Genomic DNA, 22,858 nt, shown 5'->3' on the forward strand with positions numbered 1-22,858 from the left:
TGGGATTGCACTGTATTTGTAAGCTTTGGGTAGAATTGTCATTTTCACAATGTTGAGTCTATGAAGTTCTTATTTAAAAAGCAATAAGTTGTATAAAGTTAAATTTTATGGGCATATACTAAACTGTAACTAAAAATAAGTTACTGAGGTAAGGATGAAAAAGCAAAATGGCACTCTAGTTATTTAAATGTAAAGGATAAGGACACTCCACAAGGAGAGATGGTAAAAATAGAGTAACTTTTGATGGACTCAATATGCAGTTCCACTTAAGAACACAATCTCAAATGGGTTCTACCTGCTACTCTAACTGCCCAAAAACAAACACTGACTGCACACAGAGCTCTACCAAATCTGCAACTGTGGAGTGTTAGATTCCAAGATGATTGTTGCCTTGTGTAATTAATACCTGAAAAACAATTCAGTGGGTACAATACTATTAGTATTTTTAAGATCAAAGATGTGGGAAAAGATAGACAAATGGATAATCATCCAAAATAACTCAATACCATTTAAAGCTATGGTTGTGGTCAGTTTCAAGAGCTGAATGCTATTTCCTGTCATTGTATTCTTTTCCAACTTTGTCTTCTGAAATTATGTGCATGCTACTGAGGCTCATCTGCTTAAATTCTTTACGCTAAATTGCTCAAACACTGGGTTTTCCTCTGGATGAAAAAAAAGGTTAATACTCCATGTTTTTTAAAGATTATATATATATATATAATTCTCAGGATTCACTCTCATTTGAGTGTTTATAAAGTTTTTTTATATTAACGAAGTAATAAATTGTATATTAACAAGAACCACTCAGCTAATTTGTCAAAATGGTTATTCGTGTCTTCCACTCTCAGAGGGTTTGATCCCCGTAAAGTTGTTATGAGGCCCAGGAAGCTACTACTCCTCAAATGATTTTGAGGCCGGTGGCCCAAAGACAATATTGTGAGAACTACTAGATTCGACGCTATTTTCATATTTTGAAGCTTTCAAAATATCAATTTTAAAAATCTAAAGGGGAGGGAGTGGCGAAGTCAGCTGTCAAAGGCACAGGAATGAAGAGCCCATGTTATGCCATGTTGCAAAACTTTCTCTCAGTTTGCTGATCTTCTGTCCCTGGGGAGGAAATTAGTTCATTTTCCCCGAGTAATTCGCCGTCTTTCTACCAGTTCCGTCCACGTCCCTCAGGAAGACCCCAGAAAGTCATGAACTCATCTCCGCGACAAAAGGTAAAGCTCTGCTCTCCTACGCGCCCCCCTCAGGACCGCCGGGACTGGGGTTCGCTTCGCGCCACCCGGTTCCTCCTCCGCCTTCCTCTTCCGCTCGCCCTCTCGGGTGCAGTCCTCCCGGAGGCTCTCGGAGCGGCAGGTCTTGGCGCCAACCGGGTGGCGGCGCTGTCCGCCCCGCGTGCCGCCGCCTCGGGCCCGAGGGAGGCGGAGGCAGGGCCGGCGGAGGAAGGGGAGGGAGCACGGCGCACGGCTGCTCTCGCGTGCTCTCGTGCCGCTCGCGTGACCGCTCGGTGTGTGTGAGGCGCCGGCTCTCGGGGCTCGCTCGGCCGGGCGCGCGCCGCTGCGAGGAGTGTCCGGGTCCGAGTCGCCGGCCCCGGCCGGCGCGAGGGGCGGGCAGGCCGGCAGTGGGGGTCCGGGGCTGACACACGCGCACACGCTCCCGGAGGAACCTCCCCTGTAGCTGCTCTTCCTCGCCCAGACGGAGAGCGGCAGTGTCTCCCCGCCCAGAGCACGCTCGGCCCGCGTCTCCCCCCGCGGCGGCTGCTCCTCCTCGGCACCGCCAGCCCCAGTGCCGCTCCGGGGCGGGCGGCGGCGGCGGCGGGACCGCGGAGCCGCTTTGTGTGCAGCCTGGCGAGGGGCGGCGGCGCAACCACCTGACAGAGGCCCGGGTTCTCGATGCACCTTCCGCCCGCATGAGGAGAAGGTAAAGGCAGCGGTGGCTCGGCTCCCGCCCTCAGCGAGTGGAGGGAGGAGACGGAAGGGGGACGGCGGGGGGGCGGCGGGTCCGAGGCCCGGCAGGGCTGCCCCGAGGTGCCGGTAAGGCCTCGGCGGCGCCGGGGGACCCGGAGTGGCTGAGGGCGAGGGCAGCCGCCGGGGCTCCTCGGTCGAAGTTGAAGGAACAAAATGTGAAGTGCGGAGCCGCGTCAGCCGCTTCCTGGCGTGGGGTTGGGGGTGGCGGGCGGCTTGTTTTCCCCTCCCGCGGGGGTGGGGGAGCGGGACAGGGGAGGGCCGGGAGCGCGGCGGGGACGGCCGGGGGTCCCGACGCTCGGCCCGGCGAGGGCGTTTTGTTCCCGGGAGCCGCCGCTGCGAGCAGGGCCGGTTGAGTCCCTAGTTTTGCGGCCTAAGCCGAGCCCTATAGGCCTCGCGTCGCTCTCCCCGGAGGGACCGGCCGGGCGGGGACTCGGCGCTTCTCTCTGACCGAGCGGGGGCCTCAGGGTCCCCGCCGGCCTCCTGAGGCCGCCAAAGTTCGGACTTTGGTGATTGGAGGGAGGATTTCATTGTGAAAGGAGCAGTGGGAAACTCCTGGCGCTGCCCGGCGCCTCCCGCGGCCGCGGCGACTGGTGTCGGGAGAGCCCCGTGGGCCCGGGGCCGGCGCGGGTGGGGGCGGCGGGGCGGCCGGGGGGAGACCAGCCCCAGGGAGGGGTGGCTGGCGGGGCAACCGCCTAGCCCCAGCCTCCCGGGAGGAAGGGCTCTTTCTTGATTAGAGATTTTTGAAATGAAAAAAGAGGTTACAAAGTCGCCCCTTTCCCGCTGAACTTTTGTTTTCTGACCGATAGAGGCCGGTAGAGGACTGTGAAAGAAAAGTTGTCCCCCAGGATGGACTTCACTACGCAGCCCAAGCCTGCCACTGCCCTCTGTGGCGTCGTGAGTGCCGATGGGAAGATCGCCTACCCTCCAGGGGTGAAGGAGATCACGGACAAGATCACCACCGACGAAATGATCAAACGACTGAAGGTAAGAGTCTACTGTGTCTTTGACAGGAAGTGCTTTTCTCGTGTGGTATTACTACACTGCTAGGCTCGGCTTTTTAGGAGTCCCTGGGTGGCACAGACAGTTAAGTGTTGGACTGTTTGCCAAAAGGTTGGCAGAGGCGCCTTGGAAGACGGGCCTGGCGATCTGCTTCCAAAAGGTCCCAGCTTTGAAAACCCTGTGGAGCAGTTCTACTCTGCACACATGAGGTCACCATGAATGGATGTCCCGGCTTTTAGAGCTTCACCTACCAAGTTTTTTAGATACCTTCTTCCTCAACCTCTGTGAAAGTCTGTTTTCTGTCTTGGATACATCTTTGAATAAGTTCGGAAGGGATGTAACCATAGTGGGAAATTTAAAGGAGAATGGTTTTTTTAATCTTATAGTTTTTGAAGCGTAAGAATGCATGTTTAAAGTTGTTTTTTTACTTGAAATGTTTTTTTTAATGGGAATGCTGTTCAGTTGTTTGCAACGTTAAGTGTATATGGTATTGTTTGCCTAGGAAGGTGTGTATTGTCATCAGCTTCTGAAGAGGACTGATTAAAGTGTAAAAAACATAAAAAAAAAATTATAACTATTTGCTAGTATCCAGAAACTTAAGTATGTGTATAGTATAATTAAACTTTGACAGAACATAACTGACTTTTTAAAGTTCAGGCTTGAAGTAAAATAATGATTTAAGTCCATATGCTCAAACAGATTTTAAGAGACAGTATTATGGTTCTTTTTACAGGGAGTCAGCTTATCTAGTTTCAGCATAGTGGGCTTGAGGTCAAGGTCATAAGTTTTAACCTTATGGTGATCAGTTTTTTACTTTCTGTGCCATGGACATAGATTGTGGTTTGCAGTCTTACAAAATGAATGCCATTTTTGTGAATGGATCACCTTAATCAGTACTTCCTCACCAGGTTGACTTTGTCTCCCAGGGGAAAATTGGTAATACAGAGGACATTTTGCTTCTCACAACTGGGACCCAGGTTGGAGTAGGGAAATAATGGAGCCAGGGAGTCCAGGTGAAAGATGTTGAAATTTTATAGTAGGCATATGATAATAGGAAGAGAGCAGTGGTGGTTCAGTGGTAGAATTTGCGCCCTCCATGCCAGAGACCCTTGTTCAGTTCACAACCCCTGCACCTCAAGTGTAGCCACTGTTCTGTCCGTGAAGGTTTGTGAACAGGCTTCAGTGGAGTTTCCTAAGACTAGGAAGAAAGGCCTGGTAATCTACTGCCAAAAAATAAGCCAGTGAAAGCCCTGTCCATTTCAGTGATCCAGTCTCATTGTGCCTGAGGTCACCACAAGTTGGGGAGTGACTCCACAGCAGCTAACAACAATAAAATAGTGGGAATAGAGAGGGAATGATTCATGAGCTGTTTCAGAGTTAGAATCATTTGGACTTAGTGGAAGGTGAGGGGAGAAACAATGTTAACAATGTTTCTACCCAAGGCAGTTCCCTCAAAATGTATTTTTAGGGTATGACGTTTCCCCTTTGTTCCTAGAGCTTAGTATAGTGCCTAACATATGTATACAGTGTTGTGTTTTAATGAATGTTTGAAGTATTCCTGTTAGTGTTTTTTTTTTTAATCTAATTAGATTTTGCAATTCATTGCCTCATAGGAAGGACTAGGACACCACTCTTCCCGTTAAAATAAATCTAACTGCATAAATGATGCTTCTTAAGATTATATTCAGTGCTTTAAAATGCTGGAAAAAAATATGAAATATGAAGATTTAAGTTAAAATTTATGGACCTTTTAATTTTTGTTGTTTTCAAATTAAGAGTATTGAAACTTTGAATTTTAGCAGTGTGTATTCTGGCTGGAAAAATAGAGGGTTCTGAGTGTATACACTTTCCATTTGAAAATAGTTTCTTAGAAATATGTAACTATAAATGACCATATAGCCAAGCCTAGAATGAGGATTGGGTTAGTATATCCATTTTGTATAAATTCTTTTGGAAGTTAAAATTGACATACATATTAACTAATTTGAATGCCTTACTTCTAAAATTTTGCTTTTCTCCATAATTCTCAGGATTTTTTTTCCCTCCTGCCTTCCTTTGCTGAAAATCTATTCAGACATTGTACTTTTTAGAGATTCTGGTTTCAAGTATTACCGTCTCATTGGGAATGCAGATTTTAACAATACCTAAATGTATTTTTTAACTTTGATTTTATTTTTTATTTATTAGAATCTTAGTTATGGCAAATTTTATAAATTCTGCAGTTTGTTATTATTACTGTAACATTGCAACAATGTTCAAATGCTGTAGAAGTATCAAGAGGGCTTAAAAGGCAAGTAAAATCTTGGTCAAAGATATCCAAAGATACTTGGCCCACTCTCTTCAGTTTCAGGAAGAGAATAAGCATTTTTACCGTGGAAACATAATTTTGGTGTTAGAAGGATTTTAAGATTTTCTGTGATGAAAGTAAGGCCCAAAGTGGCCAAGTAGCATTAACCAAGATCAGTCACAGGATAGGGCAGCTTAGTGGCAGAACCAGGGCAAGTGGCATCAAAGTTATTTTGAATCTTAGAGCGGTTTTCTTCTAAGGAATCTAAGAGTAGAATTAAGACGTGATTTTTATCATACAGTTGAAAACACTAAAGTGAAAAGAGAAGGGAATCAACGAGAGTTGGTTTGATCTTTCACCAGGAGATACAGAACAGCATTTTTTTTTTTTTTTTAACATCAGAAGAGAAACAATTGTGATGCTTTGAAACTTCCTAGAACGTAATTCACAGAATATGTCCTTGGAACAACTGAAATATACTTTGGTACACTAGAAATTTTAGCTTCTGTTTCCAGGGAACTGCTTTACATACAATTAAATGTATATTTTTGTTTTGTCCAGTCACACTGGCATTATGTCATTTCCTTGAACATGCCATGTTCATTTCTGCCTAGACAGATTCCCCACATATGTTGCCCGTGCTCACCAAAGTACTTACTACCTTGGTGCAAAGTACAGGTAGTAGTCCCCCACTTACCACATAATCCAGTTATGAGGAACTGCACTTATGACCATCTGTTTTTGTTTTGTACATCTTATTATTAGTAATACCTACTACATGCAGTGTTGCAGCTTGTACCTTGTTGATGTTATCTTTCTCAGATGATCGCATGCAGCTGTTCACTGTTGTGATTTATAAAGATACTGATAATAAAAGGCAATAATAATGAAAACTAAAAAAAATGAGGTATTCGACTTAATCAGACCCAACTTACAAAGGAGTCGTCAGAGTGAAGCCCCATCGTAAGTCGGGGACTACCTGTATTAGGAACAAAGAATAAGGTTTTATTGCTCTGAAAATGTCCCCATTTTTATACCACCATGTATCTGCTTCTGTGTTTGCTTTTTTTCTATAATCTTTCTCTGAGTTAAATAGCCATTCTTTCCCTCCCCAGCTATCCCCCACCCCCCCAACCCCTTTAGCTTTCTACACTATGGCCTGTCTGACAGTTGCGTAGGAATTAGGGTATGGTAGGCTTGATTTTAAGTGTCCCTGGTGGCACAAATGGTTAAGTACTTGGCTATTAACCAAAAGGTTGGTGGTTCAAAGCCACCCAGAGGTACCTCATAAGAAAGGCCTGGCATTCTGTTTCTGAAAGATCACAGCATGAAAACACTATGGAATGCAGTTCTACTTTGACACACATGGGTTTGCCATGAGTTGGAATAGACTGAAGGGCAACTGGTTTGGTTTTTCTTGGAGGAAGGTCTTGATTTAAGTTTAGTTTGGAAGGGGGAGGAAGAAATTAGGGGCAGGAAGGCCATGAGTTCTTTTCCTTTCCTCCCCTCCATAAAAAACCTGTTGCCATCTAGTCGATTCCGACTCATAGCGACCCTATGGGACAGAGTAGAACTGCCCCACAGAGTTTCCAAGGAGCACCTGGTGGATTCGAACTGCTGACCTTTTGGTTAGCAGCTGTACCTCTTGACTACTATGCCACCAGGGTTTCCTCCCTCAATAAGGACCCCAGAAATACTTGGTTTGATTGTAATTACTTTCACTTTAAGGAACGATTTTTATTTATGCTTAATTGGCACATAGTATGATAATTTGCATGTTATTAAGTATGTAATTTCAATGCCAAATTCTGGCTAGATTGGTGTGTAGGGTCCACAACAGCTTAACTCAAACACCTAGTACCTTGATAGGAACAGGTAAAAGGCTGGGCTCAGTTGGGCCCCTTCTTCCTATTATGTAGTCTTAGGGCTTCTCCATATGGTGTCTCCACCAGGGTAGTTGAACTTTTAATAAGTCAGCTCAGGGCTCCAAGATACCATGGAGGAAGTTGCCAGTCTTTTTAAAGCTTGATCTGGAATTGGCAATGTTAGTTCTGCTTTAATCTCTTGGTCGAAGTAGTCATAGTCTATACCAGACTCAAGGAGAGAATTGACCCTACCGCTCAATGGAAGAAGAAGAAAAGAGTTTGTGGCCATATTTAATCTGCCCCAGGAGCTCTCTTTGATACAAATCAAAGTGTACTGACTTGTAGTTGTACTCATAGATCGTAGAAAAAATGCATCTCAAAAGCAACAGTAAATATTTGCAGCCAACTTGCTAGATTTGTAACATTTATTTTCAATATTGTAGGAAAAGGTAGAATTTTTTTTTCTTTTTTAAAGTGCTAGTTAGGGAAAAATTATGGGAAAGAGGGAGGCTCACAATAGGCTCTTGGAATCCTGCTTCTTATATTATTTGATCCACCCCCCATGGAAAATATTACTAGCTGATCATGATTTTTTTTCAACTTTCTATTTTGAAATTCAGACCTCTAGAAAAGTGGAAAAGATGGTATCTTTAACATCCATATTTCGTCACTTGGTTTCACCAGTTAACATTTTGCCACCTTTGCTTTTATATTTCTGTCTACACACATACATTGAGAGATACACACACATTCTTTTCCCCACTGAACGTTTGAGAATTAGTTGCAGGCATCATGACATTTCGCCTCCAAATGCTTTGGCATGTATCTTCTTAGAATGAGGACATTCTTCTCCTTTATTATAATTATCGTTATCATACTCAAGAAATTTAATATTGATAAGGTAATATTATCTGTTATACAGTCCACAGTGAAATTCCCCTAGCTATCCTTGAAATTAGTTTTTTCTCCTCCATCCACGTTCAAGCCAAGGATCAGATGCATTTACCATGTCTCCTTAGTCTGTTAATCTACCCGTACTATCGTTTTTTTTTTCATGACATGATATTTTTGAAGAATTCCGTTTCATTTGTCTTATAACTGATTTCATCTCATTTCTTCATGCTTAGAGTCAGGTTAAGTGTAGTACATAGATGTTGTATACAAGTATACTACATGGGTGTTATCTGCTTCCCCTTGCATCATATCAGGAGGTATATACGATGAATTTTGTCCTTTTGGTTATGCTAAGTTTGATCACTTGCTTAAAGTCTAACAACTCTGTTTTAAAGGGAACTTTTCTTCTTTACTATTAGTAAGTAATGCTTGAGGTGATAGTTTGTGAGAATAACTTGTTTCCTAACAATTTTTTACTTGTTTTAACATTTTGTTGATGATTTTGACTTTTGCTTGAATCAGTTATTGCTTAAAACCCACTGCCATCGAGTCGATTCCAATTCGTATTACTTAGGTGGTTACAAAATGCTGTTTTCTGATTCTGCCATTCTTTCTGCATTTGTTTACTGGCATTCTTCTGTAAAGAAGAGCCCACCCCTATATTTTTTTTAAAGCATTACTCGATTCTTTTTTTATTACCGTGGATTATAACCCGTTACTGTCGTTACTCCTTTTGAGACTCAGATTGTCCCAGGTTGAGCATGCTGGCTCTGGTGTCTATATGAGTCTTTTGACATGTCTATATGAGTCATTGGAGTCCTGGTGGTGTAGTGGTTAAGAGTGATGGCCGCTAACTAAAAGGTTGACAGTTCACATCTACCACCTGCCCCTTGGAAACCCTATGGTGCAGTTCTGCTTTGTCTTATAGGACCGCTGTGAGTTGGAATTGACTTGATGGCAACAGGTTTATATGAGTCTTTGAGCACTTCTTACGCTTTCTGGTACAACAAGATGTTCACCTTGTGCTTCCCTGCTCGAGGTTTGGGTAGGCTTTTTTTTTTTCCAGGAGCCCTGTTTGCTTTTTGTAGAGAGTGGTGTTTATAAACCAAGATGTGGGCATCGTGTGTTCACATTGCTTCTAGGATGCAGTTTCTTCAGGCTTTTTCAATATATTGTCGTTGTGCCGTCAACTAGATTCTGACTCATAGCAACTCCATAGTACAGAGTAGAATTGCCCCATAGGGTTTCCTGGGCTGAAAGATTTATGGGAACAGATTGCCAGGCTTTTTTTTTTTTTTTCCATAGAGCCGCTGATGAGTTCGAATTGCCTGCCTTTTGGTTAGCAGCCAAGTGCTTAACCATTCTTAACCATTGCATCACCTGGGCTCCTTTTTCACTATATTTATTGCCATCGAGTCAATTCCGAGTCATAGCGACCCTATAGGACAGAGTAGAACTGCCCCAAAGGGTATACAGAGGTAGGAAAATGTTTTTTTCCAAATCTCGAATTCATTCTGATACCTCTGCTTAAATTTTAGCACCGCAGAATTCTTCCTGAGCTTTCTTCATCCCATGTTTGTGTCCTCCTTCTCCTACAGTGAAAATCCTGGTTTCCCATAACATCAATAAATTTATTTATTTGCACTACCCTACAATGAGCACAAAATATTTCAGCATTACTATACAAGTACACCTTATAAGATTTCTTTGCGTTTCCTTTTGCCCCAGTAAGGGTGTATAAAATACTGCTTGTTAGTTACTTGAATTTGAATTTTTTTTTTCGGAGTGGTTATCGATTTTATGTACAGTTGTCTATTACTGTTTGTATTGAATTTTAGGGATTATGCTTTTCATTCTTTTTACTTAATTTTATGTGGTTCAAAAATCAGAACTATTTAAAAACTTATACTTTGGAAAAGTTTTACTCCCATCCTTATTCTTTCACTCCATTTTTACGTAACTACTTTTTTAGGTTACCATAGATAATCATTTTCATTAGTTACTGATTTATCTTTTCTATGTTACCTTTCTTCTTACTTGGCCAGAAGATAGACTAGTATGTGTACTCTTTTGTACCTTAGTTTTTTAGTTAACAGTGTATCTTGGAAATTATTCCGTGTCTGTTCATGGAGATCTTACTCTTTTTCATGGTATTACAGTATTCCATGTGTAGCTGCGCCATGGTTTATTTGTCTCTCTCTGTTGGATTTTAGGTTGTTTCCAATAATTTGCTTTACAAAAATGCTAAGAAAATAACCTTATTGTTCACATGTTGTTTTGTGTTTATGGAGGTGTATCTCAAAGATAAATTCCTTGAAGTGGAATTTTTAGATCAAGGGTAAACTTGGAAGCAGTTTTATTAAAGATGGTCAAATTTCCCTTTATGGAGGTTGCACTTCTACCAGCAACACATAAGAGTGTCTGTTTTTTCCGGCCTTTCAATAATGTATTGTCAAGTGATGCTTGCTTTTAAATGAACAGTCAAATCGGCAAATTAATATGTTACAAAGAAGCCATTTTATTGCCTCCTGGCAACAAGTACCACATGAGAATGATTAGATGTGTCACATTGAGGTTCGGAAAGGTAAGAAGTCTATTTAGAGTCTTTTAAAACACAAAGGGAATTGAGGGATGCTCTTTTTACTTTGAAGAAATCAGGATTGGGTGAGGATAGGGATGGAATATTAGTAACAGAGATCTTGAAATCAAAAGGCCTCACTTAGATTGTAATTCAAGACCTCTAAATAAAAATTAGGTGAAGGCTTATTAAAAATCATATATGAAATAAGTGACATTGGCATGTAGAACTGTAATGCCACGATTTATTTTCCTAATATTAGACATAATATTTCTTTAAATGTCCAAGGAAAAAACTGATCGATGTTCACAGTAGAATAGGTTTAACTTAAGGACATTAATGAATTTTGCTACTATTAGCTTCTATTTTTAAAGTTGAGTAAAACACTACTTTGACTGAGGTTGTTGGCACATGGATTTCCTGGTTCAAAAAGATAAAATGAGTGGAATTTGTACAGTATATAAAAGTCTAACATGTTTTTATTTGCTGAAGATAAGTCAAATCAAGAAGCTTCTAGGTGACCTCTTCCAATGGAAAGCTGAGCATAAACACAATGAAAGAATTTACTAAATGCCTTGCTGTTGCAGTTGGCATTTGATCTTTTACAGTAAAGTACAGCTTTTCAGCTGATGTGCATCCACACAGTTACAGGTGTGCCTAGGTATAGCGTCCCTCATTCGTGGCTTTTTGTATGTTATGTAATATTAAAGAAATGTTGGCAACTGTCGTAATGTATGTATTGTTTTTTTAATCTTATAAAATTATTAAGATTAAATATTTAAAACTTCCTACCACTGTGAGAGGCACTGTGATTGGTGCTGGTAAAGAAACCCTTTAAATAGCATTGATCCATTAGGGGAAACTGGGTTTATACTAGGAATAGCACTGGGATGAATTTCTGCTTAGGTGAAGAATATTTGTGATTATCGTATCATAATTTATTATAACAAGTGCCAATTATGTGATAGGATTGTAGCTGTTACTTTGTTTTTTGTTTGTTTTTCATGTCATGTTATTCTTTAACTTTATGTAGTGAATACATCTCCAGAATACAGGACATCAGAATTCAAAAAATGCTCAAAATGAGCTAACTGTTGGACTCATAGCAATTTTGAAAAAAATATGTATATATCGTTATATTTAGATTTAAAAAAAATCACTTCCTAGTCAACCCAAGTAAGTACTTTTTATTTTTCTTAACGAGTTTTTTTAAAATTAGGAATTGTTACTACTTTTTTTTTTTCTTACTGTGCTTTAGATGAAAGTTTACAGAGCAAATTAGTTTCTCATTAAGCAGTTAATACACATATTGTTTTGTGACATTGGTTGCTAACCCTGTGACATATCAACATTTTCCCCTTCTTGACCTTGGGGTCCCCATTTCTATTCATCCGGCTTTCCTGTCCCCTCCTTCCTTCTTGTCCTTGACGCTGGGCTGCTGTGCCCATTTAGTCTCATATATGTGTATTAGTGTTTGTTTTATGGGCCTGTCTAATCTTTGGCTGAAGGAGGAACCTCAGGAGTGACTTCAGTACTGAATTAAAGGGGTGTCTGGTGGCCATACTCTTGGGGTTTCCCAGTCTCTGTCAGACCAGTAAGTCTGATCTTTTTTTGCTAGTTGTAGCTGCTACTTTGGAAGAAAAAGTCACTAAGAATTTTGATAGTCAAGAAAATTTTTTATAGCAAAGGTGACAAATGGGATGGGGTTCAGAAATTCAGATTTAGGTAGGCAGTGTGTGGTAGAACATTCCAAACAGATAAATACCAGAAACAAAGACTGAGAAGTGGAAGCATGCATGGTGTGTTTAAAGAAGATACAACCAACAGTTTTGCTGGAGCTAAAGGATCCTAAAAGAGAGCAGTTGACAGAAAAAAGAAGATACCTTTGAAATTCTTTTAGTTCCTGAATGTCAAAGAAAGGAATTGAATTTGAAAAAAATCTCAAAGCTTTTGGGCTGAAGAGTCATGTCTGCTAAGTCATGGTTTTGGAGGATTGAAAAAGCTAAGTGATCCGTTTCTTATGCATATGAATACCGTCTTTTCTTTGTGGCCAATTTCTAGAGTCTTTGTATCCTCTTGGAACCCTGGTGGTTCAGTGGTTAAGATTTCGGCTGCTAATCAAATGAAAACATCACTTGGGCATTTTGAATCCACCAGCCATTCCTTGGAAACCCTGTGGGGCAGTCCTCCTCTGTCCCATAGGGTTGCTGAGTCGGAATAGACTCAATGGCAATGGGTTTTGTATCTTTATATATCATATCTAGACCAGATAGTGTCCGTTTTTAGTTGATGCTGCCTGAATAAATCTGTAAGTTGCTGAGAATTTTGTCATATGACACTAGGTGTGAAGGCTGTGGTTGAATAAAAAATTTGTTTAAAAAAGTCATCAATAAATACACTTCATCAAAGAGGACATTCAAATTGCTAACAAACGAATGAGCAGATTCTCGTGATCATTAGTCTTTAAGACGTTTTGCAGTTGAGTCGATTCTGACTTGTAGTGACCCTATAGGAGACAGAATAGAACTGCCCCATAGGGTTTCCAAGGGTGTAATTTTTATGGGAGCAGATGGCCATATCTTTCTCCTGTGGAGTGGCTAGTGGGTTCAAACTGCTGACCTTTCAGTTAGCAGCTGACTGCTTAACCACACCAACACTAGGGCTCCTTCATTTTAGACATTAAAAAAATAGAGAGATGCAAATTAAAACTCAATGAAATTCCATCTTACTTCTGCAAAAACGACACTGATTTAAAAAAAATAACAAAATAACAAATGCTGGAGTGTTTATGGAGAGATTGGAACTCTTATCCACTGCTAGTGGGGTTGTAAAATGGCATAACCACCATGCGAAATGGTATGGCACTTTCTCAAAAAAAAAAAAAAAAACTAGAAATAGAAATAGCATCCCATTGCTAGGTATATACCCTAGAGATCTAATACTAAAGACACAAAGCAGACATAAATGCACAATCTGTGTTTATTGCTGCACTAGTTACAATAGCAAAAAGATCAGAATAACCGAAGTGTCCATCAGTGAATGGATAAAAAAAATGTGGTGCATACATACAGTGGAATATTATACAGCCATAAAGAATAATGATGAATTCTTAAAATATAACATGTAAGAAACTGGAGGACATTATGCTGAGTGAAATAAGTCAATCACAAAAGGACAAATGCTTTATGATCTCACTATTATAAAAAGACAAGAATAGGTATACATTCTGAAACCAGTGTTCACTGGTGGTCACCAGGGATAGATTGGGTGGTAGGCATCACTCTTCAGATAGTAGACACTTGTTATTGGAGGATGGGAAATATAACACTTACTGTGGGTGAAGGGTATGCAGCTTGACCAAGGTAAATTATGTCACTAAGAAGACCGAAGAAGAATTGACACCTTTGAATTGTGGTGTCGGCAAAGAATATTGAATATCCCGAGGACTGCCAAAAGAATGAATAAATCTGTCTTGGAAGAAGTATGACCAGAATGTTCCTTAGAAGCAAGGATGGCGAGACTGCGTCTCACATACTTTGAACATGTTATCAGGAGGGATCAGTCCCTGGAGAAGGACATCATGCTTGGTAGAGAGTCAGCAAAAAAGAGGAAGACCCTCAACGAGATGGATTAACACAATGGCTACAATGATGGGCTCAGGCATAACAGGGTTTGTGAGGATGGCACAGGACTGGGCAGTGTTTCGTTCTGTTGTGCATAGGGTTGCTATGAGCTGGAATCCACTCAATGGCACTAATAACAAGAACAACAAGAAGTACCCAAGAAAAAAGGATGTTTTTATAAATGCTAGGACATATACAACTGTGTACCAACAATTAAATAAGAGTGTAGACAGATGGTTATATATGTATGTATACAAGTGTATAAGTATGTATATGCATATATAGGGGAGCATGTATAGATGTATCTATATGCAGATGTGTATATACGTATATGTGTGTAAGTGTATGCATCCATGTTGTTAGGTGCTGTTGAGTAGGTTCCAACTCAGTCACCCTGTGAACGAAACACTATGTGGTCCTGCGCCATCCTCACGATCATTGCTACATTTGAGCCCATTGTTGCAGCCACTCTTGTCAGTCTGTCGCGTTGAGGGCCTTCCTCTTTTTCGCTGACCCTCTCCAGGGACTAGTCCCTCCTGATAATATGTTCAAAGTACAAAAGACAAAGTCTTGCCATCCTCATTTCTAAGGAGCATTCTGGCTGTACTTGTTCCAAGACAGGTTTGTTTGTTCTTCTGGCAGTCCATGGCATGTTTGTTATCTTTCACCAACACCCTGATTCAAATGGATCAATTTTTCTTTGGTCTTCCTTATTCATAGTCCAGCTATGGCATGCATGTGAGGTGATTAAAAATTCCATGGTTTGGGTCAGGCGTGTCTTAGTCTTCAAGGTGACATTTTTCCTTTTTAATGCTTTAAAGAGGTCTTTTGCAGCAGATTTGCCCAATGCAATATGTTGTTTGATTCCTTGTCTGCTGCTTCGATGATGCATCCATATATCTTCATATCTACAATAAAGCATATGGGGTCACAAACACGGATACTTAATTAAACACCTTGTGGGATTGGTTTATGGGGTCTGAGGCTTAAGACCATAATCTTATGGGATGACTCAGTCAATTGGCATAATAGAGTCCATAAAGTTTACGTTCTACACCCTAGTTTGGTGAGTAGTGTCTGAAATCTTAAAAGCTTGCGAACGGCCATGTAACATACAACTATTGGTTTCTATCTGTCCAGAGCAAAAGACAGTAAAGGAAACCAAAGACTCAGAAGAAACTAGTCCATAGGACTAATAGTCTATGCGAACCATGACATCATGTACTCTGAGACCAAAAGAACTAGATGGTGCCTGGCTACCACTACTGACCATTTGGATCAGGAATGCAATAGATGGAACCTGACAGAATGGGAGCAAAATGTGAAACAGAACTCAGATTCTTAAAAAAGTCCATATATACTAGTCCAGTTGAGACTGGAGGACTCCCTGAGACTATCACCCTGAGATACTCTTTAAACCTTGAACCATAGTATCCCATGAGGTCATCTTTTAGCTAAATAACAGGTTGGCTCATAAACAATATCAGCTATGAGTGCTGTGCTACTTGAAAAAGTCATCTGTGTGAGACCAGTCAACACCTACTCTAAAGCAAAGATGTGAAGGCAAGGGGCCAGGGAAACTAGATTACTGGAAATGGAACAACCAGAACGGAAATAAAGAGAATGTTGACACACTGTGTAAAATGTAACCAATGTTGGTGACCCAATTGTGTAGAAATTGCTAAATGGGAGCCTAATTTGCTGAGTTAACTTTCACTGAAAACACAAAGTTATTTTTTAAGTCATTGGTAGTTTTTTATGTACTAGATTACTTACTTATAATGTGAGTTTGGCTTTTCCAAAGGATTTCCTAGAATTTCTGTGGTGGGAGTTCTAAATAAACATTAGGAATGATTTGATGCCAAATTATTTTGCTAAGTTTAATGCTTGAAAAGAGTGTTAGGTTCTGTCCTGTAATTTCAAATGGTTGTTGAGTTGAGTATCGTTCATGTAGCCACTACAAAATAAGTAGAAATGAATTGCTTATCTGCAAAAAGAAAATCATCGAATAAAATTATTTCCATAAGATTCACAAGGATTGAGTCAGTGTCTATCTACAGAGAGACTATTTTGTTTGCTTCTGTGAGAAGCTATTTAGAACATGTATCTTCTTGGCATATACCTAATTAACTTTGAATAAAATGGTAAAAATTAGGCAATAATAAAATGAAATTGTTTTTATATCTCTTTGAGATAATGTTCCACTATCCTTAGTTCTTAGCCTCTCTTTAATTGATATTTTCTCAGGTATTTTGAGCTGTAGTCCACTTCTGTTACCGATTGTTCTATACATCTTTCCTATACATTTTTTAGCATGGTAAATCCCAAATGTTTATTATTTGTGTGTTTATTTTTATTTTTTTTTAATCTAAGATCTGTTTTCTTCCTCTTAACATTCCTGATTTTGACTTTTATTTTTTTTTGGCCAAAGTGGAACTCTCTGTGCCATGCAGAAGATTTTAAATCCTGAAGATGATGATCATATCGTAATCTAGATTAGTGGTGCTCAGTCGTTTACAGTTCTTAAAAATCACCTTATACTTTTGTTACGAATCAGATGCTTGGTGACCTCCTCCTTTTCCCCCCGCTTTGCGAAACCAGTTTAGTAGTTCAGGAATGGGCTTTGTTTTCTGCCTCTCTTTTTTTTTTTAAGTTTTCTGCATTTTCAGATAAGCCCCTCAGGTGATTCTGATGCAGAAAAAACTGCACTGAGAATCTCAGAAATATATTTTTATTTCCTTAGTGCCAAATTTCATGATAGCTATTTTCAAAAGTTTTGTGTAGAAAAGAGTTTTAAAATTAGTTACAGGATGTTTTACATTAAATTTAAATCCTTCCCAGAAACAATTATTTTAAACTTAGGTCTATTCTTAAAAAGTTTGAATTTATTTGGAAGGCATACAACTATGTATACCATGACCTCTTTACCTTATCTGATGATAATCTATTATTTAGAATTCCATATTATTCTACATTTCTGTTGAATTAAGTTTTGTTAGTAGTTATTTAAACATCGTTTAACAAAAATAGTCTCTTAGTAGCTTATAAGCTCATTTGGTATGATTATTTGTTTATGAAGGTAGGCAGTTTAGGTTTCCAAATGAAATCTCAATTCCATCCTATTCTTCCTAATTGGAACTATTACAAATGACAGATACAAATATAGACACACTCAACATTCATGTTGGAGTTTTTTAAAGATTCAAATTGAGTTTGGCAGTTCCTGTATATTTTTACTAATAAGAGTTTTGCTTTTTCTAAACCAGGAGGGTCAGTAAGTATTGATATGTTTTGCATTTTCAATAGTGTGTGGCATTCCAAAATGAACCATTCTTACTTATATGTATATATATATATGTGATGTGCACCCTGTGCGCCTCCCGAATCATCAAAAATGAAATGTTTATGTGACTTTATTACTTACCACTTCAGTTTAATTATTTGCAAATTGGCAGTGCTTAAAAAACATGATAATAATTAAACAGAATATATCAAACTGTACATTGTCTTATTCCCTAGTAAGAGAGATTACTATTCTCTGTCAGGCCTCGAGATTTTTTCTTGGACTATAATGTGTCTTTTTTGTTTTTCTTTCTGTTTATTCTGCTTGCAGTCTTCATAGTTTCTTGGATCTCAAGTTTGTTATCTTTTATTATTTTTGGAAATAAAATTTCTTCTTTGCCATTCTTGCTCTCTTCTACTGTATCTCCAATCTATTTGATATTAGACAGTTTAATATAGTTTCTGTTTCTCTAATGAAATTCTTCATTGTTAATGTATGTTGTCTACTATATCCTTTAACAGATTAGTCATAGTTAAGGTTACTACCTGATAGCTCTAGCATGTGGACCATCTCTGAGTCTGGTTCTGTTGATGCATTTCTCTCTTGACAGTAGGACTCTTTTTTTCCCCCTTTGTTTTTTGATAGAATGCTGGACATTGTGTGAAAAAGTATAATAGAGACTGAGGTAAACAGTATTTATGCCCGGAAATAAACATATGTATTCTTTTGTCAGGCTGTTTGTGTGGGGAATTGAATCAATTTTAGTCTGTAGTTGAGCTGGGTTTGGGTTACGTTGTATGGTTACCTTAATTTGCACCACAGACTTCAAATTCCTCCAGTGATAGACTTCTGCTACCTGTCCTTAGTATGAGACTTGGATTGCCTAAGGCCTCTTCCATCATTGGCGTTCAGCAGGCCCTGCATGCTTTCACCACTGGGGTGGGGGGATGTCTCTTTGCTCATTCTTCTTAGCAGTAAAATACTGTTAGTTGTTACTTAGAGCAAGGGTTATGGTGGGGGCAGGAGTGGTTTTTTCTTCCTTCTGCTCCTTTCTCAGTCTTAGTCAGGACCTGAGCATCTGAGCCTAAAGAATAGTACTTTCTTGGCATTCTTATTCTTCCTCCAGCAGTAAACAATCTCTGTGTACTGCTCAATGCAGGGTCATGATGTAACCAGGTATCCTACACCTCCTCCAGTGGCAGCAGACCTCCTCAAGTGGCAGCAGACCTCTTCTTTTTGTTTGTGTAGTATCTTGGGCAGGAGAGGGTTTCCTGATTCTTCTCTAGTAGCAGACAGCTCTTGCCTGGTGTTAAAGTCTGATCTGATGAGCTGCAGGTGATTTTCTTGTCCTCTCAAAACCTGTGGGTGTGTTTTGTGACTGCCTTCCAGTGGCAGCCAATTACCACCTTGTATTCATGCAGAATCTGAGCATGAATGGGCTTTTCCAAGTACTCTTGTTTTACACCTCAAGTCTAGGCACGCGTGTATACCATAATGAGGCTTCAGTTCTCCTGCCCTGACCCTAGTCATTCTTCTGATCACCTGGTGGAGACCCATTGAAAAGAGCTGGTGAGTGGGTACAGACTCTTGTAAAGGATTCTAAACTGTCATGTTAGCTCACTTTTGGCTTTTAAGAATTTGTTAAAAATTCAGTTTATCTTCTTAGCTTTATGGGAGGATCATCTCTTTTCTCTTACTCTGCCAAAATATTCCTTTACCTGTGAGTGACTTTGCCACCTTTTGGCACTTCAGCTCACCTGGTTGCCTTGTGAGATCCCTGGGTAGCATGAATGCTGTCAGCTGCTAACCAAAAGGTTAGTGGTTCAAACCCACCCAGTGGCACTGCAGAAGAAAGGCCTGATGATCCACTTCCATAAGATTACAGCTGTTGAAAACCCTATGGAGCACAGTTCTACTCTGAAACACGTGGGGTTACATGAATCAGGATTGACTCAGTGGCAGTGGGTTTAGTTTTGGTATGTTTTCATTACCATTCAGTTAGAAGTGTTTTCTAATTTCCTTTGTAATTAAGTATTTTGAAGCTCTATGATTAGGCACATACACCCTAATGATTCTTAGAACTTATAGATGAATTAACCCTTTTATCATTATGAAATGTTCCTTATATCAAATCTGATCATAATATATCCATTGCACTCTTCTTAGGGTTATTTTTCTGTATGATGTATTTTTCTACCTTTTTACTCTCAACCTGTATGTTTCTTTATATTTAAAATGCATCCAATATATAGTTGGATCTTACTTTTTTACTTTCTGAAATCCGTTTTGACAACCCATTTTTAAATCAAAGTGTATAGTCCACTTATGTTTAATGTTAATGATATGGTTGGATATATGTCTACCATTTTGTATCTGTTCTGTTTTTCTTACCTATTCATTGTTGCTGTTCCTCCTTTCCTGCCTTCTTTTATCTTAACTCACTATTTTTAGAATTCCATTTTAATTATCTATTGACTTTTTCGCGTGTGTGTGCGCACGCGTGTGTGTTTGCACTAAGGATTACAATACATATCCTTAACCTTTTACAGTGTTCTTAGACTTAATATTGTATGGTTTCATGTAAGATGTAAGAATCATCCAACAGTATGTATCCATTTGCCCCCCAATCCCTTATGCTGTAGTTCCCATAAAATATCTACGTATCTTATAAACTCGATGTTAAACAGTCATGTATTTGAAATAAATTGTGTGGAAAATATTATTAGTGTTTATTAGTGTTTTTGGTGCTTTTCAATCCTTTCCAAATATTGTATTTTTCACCTAACATCATGTCCCTTCAGCCTGAGTAACTTCCCCTTGGCGTTTCTTTTAATGAAGTCTTGCTGATACGATTTCACTTATTTTCATTTTTCTGAAAATGTTTATTTAGCCATCATTCTTGAAGAATATTCTTTGTGGATATAAATTTGTGGATTGACAGTTCCAATTTGTTAAAGGTCATTCTACTGGCTTCTGTCCTCCATTGTTTCTGATGACAAGTCAGTGGTAACATGCATTTTTTAAAAAATGTGTGTGGTAAAATATACATAAAGTTTACCATTTAACCATTTTTAAGGATAGAATTTAGTGGTATTAAGTACATTCACAGTGTTGTGAAACCATCACCACTGTGTATCTCCAGGACTTTTTCATCATTCCAGCAAAAACTACCTGTTAAGCAATAACTCCCCATTCCCTTCCTTCCCAGCCCCAGTAACTTCTGTTCTACTTTCTGACTATAAATTTTGCATATTCTAGGTATTTCATATGTGGTGTTGTTGTGTGCTGTTGAGTCAATTCCAACTCGCATAGTGACCCTATAGGATGGGGTAGAACTGCCCCCTAGGGTTTCATAGTCTGTAATCTTTATGGGAGCGAATCGCCAGTTCATTTCTCTTGCAGTGTGGCTTTTGGGTTCAAACCACCAACCTTTTGGCTAGCAGCCAAGCACTTAACCATTGTGCCACCAGGGGTCCTGATATTTCATATAAGTGACTCAAACAATATTTGTCTTTTTGTGTCTGGTCTATTTTTCTCTTAGCATAATGTTTTCAGGGTTCATCCATGTTGTAGCATGTATCAAAATGTCATTCCTTTTTTTTTTTTTAATTAAAAAATAATATTTTTTTGTGTGTTAAGTATATAAGTAACAGAACATTTGCCAGTTCTACAAATCTTCACATATACAGTTCAGTGACATTACAGTTGGCCCTTCATATCTATGGATTCTGCATTGGTGGATCCAACCAACCACGGATTGAAAATACTCTTAAAAAAAAAAAGAAAGTTCCAAAAAGCAAAACTTCTGCCTCATGCCGAGCACTATGCAGAATCCACATGAATGAAATGATGTGTAAGAATACCCTGCTGTAGCCTCCCGGTATTTCACAGATTCTCAGTCTCTCTCTAGCACTCCTTGTTTGAGCATTGCTCACCTCCTGCCTCATTCGCTCACTGCTTGTGTGTACCCTTTGTATCTGTGAAAAAAATGCCTCCTAAAAAACAATTAAGTGGTCAAAGTAATCCCTCAAAGGCTAAGAGGGAGCGAAAAGTGCTATTTACGTAGCACTTTACAACTATTTATATAGCATTTACATTGTATTAGGTAATATCAGTAATTTAGAGATGGTTTACAGTATACAGGTGGCTATGCATATATTACATGCAAATACTATTTCATTTTATATAAGAGACTGGAGCATCTGTGGATTTTGGTATTGCGGGGGTCCTAGAACCAACCCCCCCCATACTGATGACTATAATTAACGTTCATCATGTTGTTCAACCATCATCATTAACTGTTTCCAAATTTTTCGTCACCCTAAACAGAAGCTCAGTGTCTTCTAAGCATTGTGTTTTCCTTTCTTTCTCTTTCCCACCCACCTCTGGTAACCACTAATAAATTTTGGTCTCTACACTTGCCTATTCTAAATATTTCATATGATTGGCATCATTACAATATTTGTCATTTTGTGACTAACTTATTTCATTCACTGTAATATCTTCAAAGTTTGTTCATGTTGTAGTGTGTATCAGGACTTCATTTTTCTTTATAGCTGAGTAATACCTTTTTTTTAAATTGTGGTTAAAAAATATATATATATAACAACATTTGCCATCCCAGCATTCTTACATGTACAGTTCAGTGACATTATTTATGTTCATCATGTTGTACAACCATCACCACTATCTGTTCCAGTTTTCTATCACTCATTACAAAAACTCAGTGTTCCCTAAGCAGTGACTTCCCCTTCCATCTTCTCTCCTGTCCTTGGTACCACTAATGAACTGTGCTCTCTATACACTTACCTATTTTAAGCCCATTGTCTTCGAGTCATAACAACCCTATAGGACACAGTAGAACTGCCCCATAGGGTTTCCAAGGCTGTAGTCTTTACGGAAGTAGGCTGCCACACCTTTCTTCTATGGAGTAGCTGGTAGGTTCAAACCACCAACCTTTTGGTTAGCAGCCTAGAGCTTAGTCACTGCGCCACCAGGGCTCTTTACTTATTTTAGTGAGATCTTCATTTTTAGTGGGGTCATACAGTGTTTGTCCTTTTATGACATTCGGCATAGTGTTTTCAAAGTTCATCTTTTAGCATGGGTTAGGGTCTCATTTCTCTTTATGACTGAGGAATCTATCGTATGGATGTGTACCACATTTTTGCTTATCCTTTAATCTGTTGACAAGCAGTTAGGTTGTTTCTACCTTTTGCTTATTGTGAATAATGTGAACATTGGTGCGTAAGTATCTGAGTTGCTGCTTTCAGTTCTTTTGGGTATATACTTTCCACTAGGTGTGGAATTGCTGGGTTGTATGGTAATTTTATATTTAACTTTTTGAGGAACTAGCCAGCTG

The 22,858-nt window shown here is 39.5% G+C and overlaps 1 protein-coding gene across 3 annotated transcripts in view; it reads left to right on the forward strand.

The window, feature by feature from the left end:
• Positions 1–1,483: 1,483 nt before the first annotated feature.
• Positions 1,484–22,858, forward strand: part of PDS5A (PDS5 cohesin associated factor A) — a 166,836-nt gene continuing 145,461 nt past the window's right edge. For 2 of the 3 annotated variants that reach the window (XM_049886936.1, XM_049886938.1), the window contains exons 1-2: positions 1,484–1,923; positions 2,777–2,954. In XM_049886936.1, coding sequence (XP_049742893.1) covers positions 2,817–2,954 — 138 coding nt within the window. In that variant the 5' untranslated portion in view covers positions 1,484–1,923; positions 2,777–2,816. Of the gene's footprint in view, positions 1,924–1,995; positions 2,131–2,776; positions 2,955–22,858 lie in introns of those variants that run through there. The other variant, XM_049886937.1, reaches the window with a different exon arrangement.

The sequence above is a fragment of the Elephas maximus genome, chromosome 5 (genome assembly GCF_024166365.1).
Source record: "Elephas maximus indicus isolate mEleMax1 chromosome 5, mEleMax1 primary haplotype, whole genome shotgun sequence".
NCBI lineage: Eukaryota > Metazoa > Chordata > Mammalia > Proboscidea > Elephantidae > Elephas > Elephas maximus.